The 10,813-nt window shown below is 46.3% G+C and overlaps 1 protein-coding gene across 2 annotated transcripts; it reads right to left on the bottom strand.

Annotated features, from left to right (window-relative positions):
* Positions 1 to 5,789: 5,789 nt before the first annotated feature.
* Positions 5,790 to 7,102, bottom strand: LOC127297134 (homeobox-leucine zipper protein HOX12). Of its 2 annotated transcripts, none has more exons than XM_051327412.2 (3): positions 6,807 to 7,102; positions 6,374 to 6,696; positions 5,790 to 6,270 (listed from the first exon to the last, which is right to left on the bottom strand). In XM_051327412.2, the coding sequence occupies exons 1-3, from the start codon at positions 6,895 to 6,897 to the stop codon at positions 6,001 to 6,003; spliced, it is 684 nt and encodes a 227-aa protein (XP_051183372.1). In that variant the 5' UTR covers positions 6,898 to 7,102; the 3' UTR covers positions 5,790 to 6,000. The 2 variants fall into 2 exon arrangements, with proteins under 2 accessions (XP_051183372.1, XP_051183371.1); XM_051327411.2 differs by having other exon boundaries at positions 6,374 to 6,717; positions 6,807 to 7,101.
* Between the last annotated feature and the right edge of the window lie 3,711 nt (positions 7,103 to 10,813).

Here is a 10,813-nt window from a genome sequence, read left to right as displayed (position 1 = left end):
GCCCGTTTCAAAATAAAATAAATAAACTGGTGTTTCACCTAATCTTGCATAAATAGAAAAAATGTGTGGATTTTTTTTGATGAAAAGGAGGGATTAGGAGGAGATTACCTTGAGGGAGGGGTTGGGGCTGAAATCCACGGATAGATCTTAAAAATCTAGCGGATTTTTAGATGGATTTGAGAGAGGGGGGAGAGAGACATAGCTAGCTCGGGAGAGAGACGAACAACAACCCACAGTTTTGTCCTGGTCGGGCTCGGCTAGCCGAGCGCGAGCTAAAAGCAACATGAGCATAGCACCTAGTTCATCAGCGATTCGTGCAACAAACCCCTATTGGGTTACCAGCCTCAGTCAACATCGAGACACCACATGATTTGGAGATCAGGTAAGAATCATCGATCACACTGATATTATTTTCTTTGTTTAGGTACGATAATTAAGTTGCATCGTCCAGTCTCTCTCAAGTCCCAACAACCATATATACATAGCTTTTTCAAATTTGTGGAGCTATTCTAAGCCGAAGTTTGGCTCCCCGCTGTCATTGTGCACATCATACAGAATCACATCCATTAGAAAATTAATTAACATAACCTTGCTTTGGGGCTCTAAACTACTCTTGGCACTGCCATCCTTATCGCGGACACCTCCCCTTCCTGTTTCCCCGTCTCCAACCTGTGGATCCCAAGGCCATTACTCACTAATCTTAGTTAATTGACTATCGTGACCACTGTCACCGAACCTAATCTCCTCGGTAGAAAGACCAGGGCTATGGCACGCTCCTACTACGACTACTAATCTAAGAATGATTTTGGATCGAATGAGTGATCAAAACCAGGGATACAATTTGCAAGATAGGCAGGAGTAGGTAGCTGCTGCAACAAGCCTTCATTTTCTTTCAGTAAAGGACATTTTATTTCTTGAAAGTTTGTGTCACCATTATACAATAGTTAGGATGCACGCAGTTGTATAAATCCATCAAAAATGAAAAAAAAAAAAGTTACATAGCACAAAGGGCCAACATGGTGATGTTGGAGGAACAATCTGTAGATCGCGCCCCCAACTATGTGAGATAAAAATATTCATCATTGTACCCTCAGTCGTGCCTCCACAAATAAAATAATATTGTTCACATACTCTTGAGGAGGACCGTAAATGAAACAAAATAGTATACCGGTTGCTACTCGAATAACTTGATACTACGTCCGCGATTGGGCAGCCGTCTCCTCGCGTACATATGCATGCCGGACCTTTATCGGAAAAAAAAGAGTACGTGCTCGCGGACGGAGAGCAACGTCCTCTACGTGCCGCGCTAGCGGTTTGCTGGTTGTTTCCTCTCGTAGCGTGCAGCTAATTTTGGAACCGACCAAGAAAATCCTACACGGAGAGCCCAATGCGAGGTTCTCCACTTACGGCGCGAAACAGAGAGAGCATGGCGGCAACACGTGTAAACTAACGGCGCGCAGCTAGCGCTAATGCGAAGTTTAAATGGAATCATATAGCCATTTGCTTTCTTCGAAAGGTGCCACAGTTCAAGGCCACTAGAGCACACACTAACACACGCACTTGGCATGTTCTAGACCATGATGGTTTGTTAAGATTGGTCTTCTTTTTCTTACGTAAAGTAATCCATTTGCTACTTCCAGGTCCGCCAAGAATTAAGTTAGTTCTAGGTTGAATTTAGGACCATTAGATTTGTATCGGAGGTGTGCTATGGTGTCCTCCGCACTCAACTTCGCGGTTCTGAGAAGTTGGAGCTGCTCCAACATTTTTGGTACAAGTACGCGGAGTTAGTTCCGCGGTACCAAAAACACGGAGCGGCTGTTTATTTACATCCCACTGCAATCAATAAGTGACCGAAATGTTACACGCGTCTTATCTCTCTCCTCCCTCCTCTCTCGGGCACATGTTCCAATGTCTAAACTTTTCCCCGATTTAAATTCACCGCATCACGATTCATGTCTGCCGCCACCGAATTGAGGCCGCTGGCGAACGAATCGACGTACCTTTTGCTGGAGTCGAGCTTGTCCAATCCGATCTCACCGACGCGCAAATCGAGTTGTAGCTCGCTGCCGATGCTAGGAGCTTGCAGCCGCCGCTAGGAACTGTCGCAGACGGCGAAAACAGACTAGTGGAAGGTACGTCGATTCGTTCGCCAGTGATCTCGATTCGGTGGCGGCAGACGTGAATTGCGAATTGCGAATTGTGTTGCAGTGAAGTTAAATCGGAGAAAAATATAACAAGTGTTTTCTAATAGTTTGATGACCTCAAATAAAAACCAAATTACAATGATTCCATGCCAATTATGCTTCAATGCTTCATAGAAAAGCTTCTTTACGCATTCCTAGATGCAAAATCATTGAGAACAATTTTAAGATCAATGTTGTCTAAGATATCCTTCTTAATATTGTACAACATTTAGCCAAACCATTTAATCTGTCTTGCAATATACTCCAAGACCAATGTCTTTGCAGTAGTTGACCTTAAACAATTTACAGTAGCTTTAGTCATGGATTAGATGAAGAATTAGAAGGGACATTTAATCATGGACTAACATAGAGGCAACATGGCAGGCAGCTCGGGCGAGACGATCGGCAAGACGCAATCACGCACGTACAAGAGACGAACGATCAGCAAGACGAAGGATTGGAGCGCCGAAGCGGTCGGGCGAGGCTGTTAGCAATAATCTTGCCTAGTCTAGTTAGAGTCAGTTTGGTTAGTATTTGTTTTGACAAGTTCCAATAGTGAGTCATAGTTGGCTTGCATGTCATACTCGTTTGTGTACGAGTCCTACATGAATTAGCTACGTATAGGTTCTACGGGTTTGAGTCATGTACGTGTCCGTGTTTTAGTCAGCTTGGGTTAGACGTAGAGTGATTAGCTTGTTTAGGAAGGTTTGGCCTTGAGTCTAGCCAGAGTTCATGTACGTGTAGGTTTAGTTTTTCTTATAGTCGGTTGTTCTGGTCTTGGCTGTACGTGTATATATATACACGTGAGGCTGCTGCTTGTAACAACGCGGTGAGCTGAGAAAATAGAAATAAAGAAAAAGATTTAGAGGGTACGATACGCACCCTTGGCGATAAATTTTGTCTCCGCGTTTGTCCGTCTGGTTTGATGTGATCGATCTGTGGGTAAATCCCAACAATTGGTATCAGAGCGAGGTCGAAGATTTGAAGCTACGCTTGCCCCGGGGAGGCGACCCTACTAGCGCCTCGGGGCGGGCGACAGTCGCTCGGCAAAGCGGCCGGGTGGAGCAGGCGTCGCGCTGTTGTTAGCGAGGCAGCGGGCGATTGTCGCTCGGTGGAGCGACACGGAAGGGGCGGCAGGGTGTTGTCGTTGGCGAGGCGGTGGAGGTGGATGATCGTTGATGGGAGAGGTGGTGCCGAGGTGTGGTACCGGGAGTCTCGTCAAGATCGTCGTCCGCGGGTTTTTCGTCAAAGTCGTCTTCGGAGGAGTTCGATGAGTCAAGGAGTCATCGTCGTGCAAGTTGGCGCGTCGTGTCGGCGTTGTCTGTGTGAGTCGTCGTTGTGTCCAAGTGCTTGTCTCTGTGAGGATCTGTTGCAGTTGAAGCGTGTGGAGGTTGAGGGACTGTCCGGTGAGGGATATCACCATGGGCGAAGACGCAACAAGAGGATAGCGGGTAGCTGTCAGCGTGCCTCAACCAAGTCGTCTACGTGTCTCGACGAGAGGATCAATGTCAAGTGTGAAGGGGGCGGTAAACTAGTGAAGGGGAGTCTCTTTAATGAGGACCTGTCTCTACATGAGGCTGGAGTGGATTGTGTAGTCCACGAGGTAGTCGGCATGTATTGCGCTAGGGTGGACGGTGTGTTCCACGGTTGCTAGCGTGGCTGGGTAGTCCGGATCATGTTTGAATTGTTCCGTAAATTCGCCAAGTCAAAATTGGGGAGAGCCAATTAAGCTTGTCGTGGAGCGAGACCTAGATAAGACGCAGATATGCAAAGGAGTCAAGATCGAAGAAGCACGGAAGACCAAGAGTCAAGATTAGGGAGAGATTGTTAGCAATAATCTTGCCTAGTCTAGTTAGAGTCAGTTTGGTTAGTATTTGTTTTGACAAGTTCCAATAGTGAGTCATAGTTGGCTTGCATGTCATACTCGTTTGTGTACGAGTCCTACATGAATTAGCTACGTATAGGTTCTACGGGTTTGAGTCATGTACGTGTCCGTGTTTTAGTCAGCTTGGGTTAGACGTAGAGTGATTAGCTTGTTTAGGAAGGTTTGGCCTTGAGTCTAGCCAGAGTTCATGTACGTGTAGGTTTAGTTTTTCTTATAGTCGGTTGTTCTGGTCTTGGCTGTACGTGTATATATATATACACGTGAGGCTGCTGCTTGTAACAACACGGTGAGCTGAGAAAATAGAAATAAAGAAAAAGATTTAGAGGGTACGATACGCACCCTTGGCGATAAATTTTGTCTCCGCGTTTGTCCGTCTGGTTTGATGTGATCGATCTGTGGGCAAATCCCAACAGAGGCGATCGACGACGATAGGGTCGATAGCCAGATGAGAGACGAACAATCAATCGCGTCTACCCCTTTCTTCACGGAAACCAACCGAGGCAATCCTTTTCTCGCTGCAATCTTAAGCCAATCCTACTTAGTAATTTTTTCTCAGCCCATAGTAAACAAAACCGCCCATGACTGCCATGGGTCAGGACCGGCCCTGTGTGTACACATGACCGGGCATACCGCCCTCAAGGAGGGTGATTAGTTCTTTTTGAATAAAATGTACCTCAACTGCGAGGGTTAAAGAAAGTCTTGTGTCATTGTATGTGAGAAAGGTTTTTTAGGAAAGGGATCAGGGCCATGGCGAGGCGAAACACGGCTATCGTGTGCTTTGATTAGTTTAGCTAGTTGGATAGTACTTTAGTTATAGCTTCCTAATCAACAACAACTGGATGAACCGCTGAAAGATGGTGGAACATTGTTAGCTTGTTTCCTTACAGGCTCACTTTTCGAGGAACTTTAGCTTAGGTTTTTGCTATACAAGGCAAGTGTGTGACATATGCGCTGACGCATAGTATTGCCATGTTAACATACCACTCTCTCTGTGTTGTCTCAGTCTTTATATCTCTACCACAAATCTATTGCTGCTCAAAGTTCGAACCTCCCATAAACTTCATACGCTACATTTTGGATGCTCAATGAGAACCCCGAAAATGAAAAAAAAAAAAGGAAAACAGTAGCATACTTATATTTTTTTTTTGAGGTAAACGCGGCATACTTGTACATAGTATTCAGGCTTTTTTCCAAACCCAGAATCGAAGAATTTACTCGTGGTAGTACCAACTTTAACATCAGATAGTTAAAGTACATTATTACCCTAAGCCTTGGCTCTTTCTAGTTTCTACCTTACCCTGCAAGGGGAGGAATTGCGAACACCCAGACCTAGTTAGAGCAAGAACAATAGAGTAGCTGGCAGCCGGCTATAACAGTTTGCCACATCATTTATAATTAATTTATAGCTAGCATGTACAATAGTAAGCTAGTAAAATAAGAGTGTAGTATGTTTACAATACATGGCCCACCTTTTAGTCTCACATAGTGCCTAGGAGCACGTGCTAGAGCTGACTATTGCATAAGAGCCCACTTTTTTCTCTCTCATAATCTCTCTCCTCCAACTAAGAAAATTTATAACATTTTATCTCTTATAACCAACTGACTGACCTTATTGTACTTGCCCTTAGATATCATGTGCATGGCTGTTGATATTCTTTAAGAGTTTTTTTTTTTTTTTTTGCTCTCAGCTGCTATCGCCTCGAACTTGAAATAGGAGTAGCTAGGCTGGTAAATAATGCAGTACGAACATTACCAATAACAGTTATAATGTACATTGCCTGGCAAGATTCTCCATGGGCACTGTCGCATTGATCGACCCATCGACACTACCACCAACTTCTGAGTTCTGCCTTACTAGTTGCTACTACTGCAACGTGCGTAACGTGCATACGCACATCGATCATAGGAGTAGAACGGTTGTGCTATCCCAAATCAGCTGAATTGATCGTAGACGCATCCGAGGTAGCCGCCGGCCGCCAAGTCCATCAAGTAGTTGTTGTAGGTGTAGTCGCTCATGTAGGCGAAGTTGGCCTCCGCACCCTCCATCTCGAACTGGTCCACCATGGCCGCGTGGTCCGTCACCGTGGAGAAGGACGACGAGCTCGGGCTGCTGCCCCCACCTCCTGCTGTGGCCGCCGCCGCCGCCATGATCTTGCTCTTCTCCTCCTCTGTCTCAGCCAACCTTTCTTTGAGCCTATGTAGCTGCATGTATGCACATGTTAGTAGAGCAGAACCAGCTCCAGCTAGCTACTACAGGAGTACAGGTCTACAGCTTTCAAGAATTCTAGAAGGAGTGTGTGTGTACCTCGGCCTCGAGGTGGCAGTTGTGGACGACGACGGAGTCGTGGGCGGCACGCAGCTTGGAGAACTCCTCCTCGATGAGCTTGCTCTTGTACCGGGCGCGGCGGTTCTGGAACCACACGGCCACCTGCTTGGTGTCGAGGCCAAGCTCGGCGGCGAGCTGCACCTTGCGCGACGTCTCCAGCTTGCGCTCCTTCCGGAAGCTCATCTCAAGGAACTGCGCCTGCTCGTCGTTCAGCTTCCGCTTCTTTGCCATCGCGTCGTCGCCATCGCCTGCGGACGCCTTCCGCCTCCGCCGCTGCCGGCCGGCTTTCTTTTGCTCGCCGCCTGCACAACGCATTGCAGTTCCTTCAAAAAAAAAAAAAACGCATTGCAGTTAGGTATCGATGACATAGTGCGCTAGCTAACCCAGTCATCAGAGTGATAACAAAACTTACCGGAGCCTGGTGCAGCGGCGTCGGCCGGAAAACACTCCGGGAAGGCGAACGAAGGGAGCAACAGCATCTCTTCCTCCATGGGACTCATCATTCAAGTAGAGCTATGAGCAAACACTATATCACTTGTTGCGTAAATATTTGATCGGCTCTGATCGAGATGGTTTGGGCTTTGAACCTTGGATATTTTGAGAGAGACTCTAGCTAGCAATCTGCTGTGCTGTCCAGTGAGCGGTGTCCGAATCTATGAGCTCGGAGCTTGGCCGGGGGAATTTATAGACACTAGAGGTGAGGTACTACTGGCAGTCTCTGGCACTGGTAGTAGATAGGAGATGAGGCTTAATAATTCGTCGTGTGGAGTCGCGAGAAAGCGATGCGTGTGTGTCGTGTTGTTAATTGTCATCTGCCGATGACGATCACTTTTTGCCGTGCTAGCTTTTCTGTGCTCGTTTTGGATAATGGAAAATGAAACGCGGGAGCAGTCTGGCCGGGTATCTGCAAACAAGCTAAGCTTAATTGACATGCTTACGTAATACTCTCCCATGCGATTAATTAAGAACACAGTGGTGACTTTTGGCGAAAAGACGCGCGCGCCGGGTGAGTGGAGGTTGATTTTTGTGGCCAAAACTGTGAAATTCCTGTGCATTTCTGGCTTTCCGCCGATGCATTTTGCCGCACTAATAATATCATGTATGTGCGACTAGGGGGTGAACGGCGCCGAGATCCAATTAATTTTTGTGGCCAAAATGATGTTCCAAGGAGGGAGAACGACACCAAAGTGTCGCCAACTTCTACTTCAGGAGATGACGATCTAGGGTTTCCTTGGAAGCAGCCCGAGCAAGGAGAAGAGACATGCAGCGACGATGTCTTCGACAAGTTAACGACTTATGAGAAACCGCACCATCGTCCAGCATGACCGAAATTGGCTCGGTTTTTACATGCAGTTGTGCCTCCCTCGAACCCGCACCTCCGCCCAGCAAGGGGGCTGACCACCAATCGCATGGCCCCGCCGGTGTACGCCACGCTGCCCATTATCTCCGTAGCTGTCACGAGAAGTTGCCCCGTTGGCGTCAGACCCGCGGGCTTCACCCATTGTTGTCCTCCGGCCACATCGCAAGAGAAGGAGGGGGAAGGCAGCGCCGCCACCGCTAGGGTTTGATGGCCGGGCCACCGGAAGGGGCCATGCACTGATGCACATATAAAGGCCGGGTTGAAAGTTGGAAGCTGGACGCTCTAAGTTGAGGTGTGAAAGAGCGTGATGTGCAGCTTGATTAAAGCTATCCAGCTATATCGATTTTAACTGTAGAGTTTGAGGTGCACAAGTTACCCATCGATCGGAGTGAGCGCATGGGTTGTGTGTCGGCTTCCGGGGTCCGGCCGGAATGCACACGACACGACGATGACGAGCACGCCTAGCAAAACAAGCGGCCTGACGTCAAACTGCTTGCACGCACGCCTGAGCTGCCCCTTTCTTCAAAAAAATTTTTGGCACACCTGCCAGATATCCATTTCCAAGTGTACCACCACACGCTTTCATATCTCGCCTAAAGTATATACTCCTATATAAATCATATGGCATTTGCTCCGGTACAACCCCCTCCCCTAAACTCAAAGCAAACATCAATACAAGGACGGCTGAGATCGCTTGATACCCCTTCGTTTAATATTAAACGGGTATACGTAGCCATGTACAAAACCCGTATGATCCAACTAAATTGTATACCGCATACTTATGTATGTACGTGGATTATTGGTGGCGATTCGTCAGCGCGGTGGCGGTCGTGGCCGTTGGGCGGGAGGAGCAACAAGGTGGTGATGGGCAGCCACGAGGCACTGTGAGGCGAAGCTGGACGACAGGAGTCTCGGCAATGTTTCGTAGGTCCGTACCGGTATAGTTGGGGCGGCGTGCAGGCTAGACGGCGGCATGACGGCGCGACGAACGGCCGGATAGTCCGCCCCGGACAGTCCGGTGCAATTCGGCCGGACTGTCCATCGCGTTGGGAACGAGATTAACCAGACTGTTTTGCGGTGCTTGCGTTGGACTGTCTTGTGGCGCCGGACTGTCTTGTAGAGTTTACGCCGGACAGTCTTGCGTCGCCGGACTGTCTTGCGGTGCCCGCCGGACTGTCTTGCGACGACTGTATGCCTATACGTGGGAATACCGAGTTTTAGATCTAGGCTTGGATATGGGCCTAAATAATACCGGTTGGGTTTTGTTGAGTTTGGGGAGGGGGTTGTACTGGAGGAGCAAGCCTCAAATCATATTGATCTGTACGTGCATGTAGATATGGCTAGCTAAGCTAGTACCAAGTACCAACTGTCGATCCAACGAGCATGTGAAACTCGATCGCTTAATTATTTGGCCTGGTCGTACGTGTTGCCATGGTGATGGATCGTCTTCTTCCCCTGGTTCCTTCAGGTCTCTTCTCTCTTCTCTAGCTTTACTTCTTGCGGCTGATCTATGGCGCTCGTAGGACGACTCGTAAAGTTCGTGTGAACAGCCTCTCCTTTCTGGGACACGACGGGTCGATGGAGGATGGCCGCTGCAATTTTGGGCAAGTTTGCAGAATTTGCGCGCGTTCCAGTGTACCTGCCCTTGCTGGAATAGTAGAATGTCGAATGCCAGTTCGCCACGCAGGTACTCTACTGCTTCAAGGAACGCAAGCAAATTAATGAACGTACTGTTCCTTATCCATGGAGCGTGGTCAAACTTCACAACTACTTTGCCCCAATGCAACTCAAAATATGAAAATGGGAGGATATTCCTTCCTTCCAAATACGTTACTTCTGCGTCCACACCCCACGCAACTGCTTTTCTGTGCTTTTGCGACGTGTTGACCCTCAAGGCTAGCTCAAGCGACATGATTCTCAAACTCGATCAGAGGCATGCCAGAAAATAGCTCTCGACAACCTATGAATTGCGCAGTTGCATTCTTTCCATGTAGAAGGCATGCTGCAATAAAATCCTTTTTAAATCTAAAATCACTCCCACATACTGGATCCATTTTTACCACTTGCTAGGGTTTACAATTGTATTACAGAGTAGTTTGACATGTAATTATATTATTATTTCACTCTTATGATCTGGATCCACCAAAGCATCACCGAAGATATCGATAATTTTGGGTTTTGCTATTTTCCGGGTGAATGATGAAAAGGTATATTTATAAGTCACCACCAAGAATAGTCCGATCAGACTTCTAGACTCACGAAGCTGGAAAAATGACAAGGGAGCTTTTTAACTGAGAAATAAGCATATCAAAATCAACCAAGACATATGCAAATGTCGTTATCTAAACATATGGACTTCTGAACCAGCGGCGAGAATCAGGCTCAAAAACCGTATCCACAGGTTTCCAAAAATTATGAGAAAAATCATGCGCTTAAATACTGCATTGATATTTACTAATGTAATTTTTGAGAAAAGGTCTGATCATATGTGGTGTACACAAAAAAGAGAAAACGAAACTTGAACAAGATTTTTGCACATCAATTGCATTGTACCTTGGTCATTTTGTTATTTTTTTTCCAACTTACATACTTTTGTATTTAAGTTTCAAACTCGGCACACACATGTACCTGCATACATCATCAACATGCAAAAATTATTTTGTATTTTTCTGACTTTATTTAGTATTTATTCTGATTTTAATATTTCCAAAAATTATGAGATAAATCATGCACATAAGTACTGCACTGATATTCACTCATACAAATTTTTAAGAAAAAAATACGATCATATGTGGCCTATAGAAAAAAAAGAGAAAACGGAACTTGAAAGAAGTTTTTGCATAGTAATTGCTGTCAAAGTTACATACTTTTGTATTTAAGTTTCAAACTCGGCGTGCACGTACATGCATACATTCCCAACATGGAAAAATTAATTATGTATAACTTTATATTTATTTAGTATTTAATTTTAATTTTAGTGTTCAACTCTGGTCAGGAGTGCCTAGGTTATGAAAATTCGCTTCAAGACATACACTGTTTAACAGAATTGTAGTTTCAAG

The sequence above is a fragment of the Lolium perenne genome, chromosome 4 (genome assembly GCF_019359855.2).
Source record: "Lolium perenne isolate Kyuss_39 chromosome 4, Kyuss_2.0, whole genome shotgun sequence".
NCBI classification, from domain to species: Eukaryota; Viridiplantae; Streptophyta; class Magnoliopsida; order Poales; family Poaceae; genus Lolium; species Lolium perenne.
Note: the sequence above shows the minus strand (reverse complement) of the source record. Positions and strands in the feature narration are given on the sequence as shown.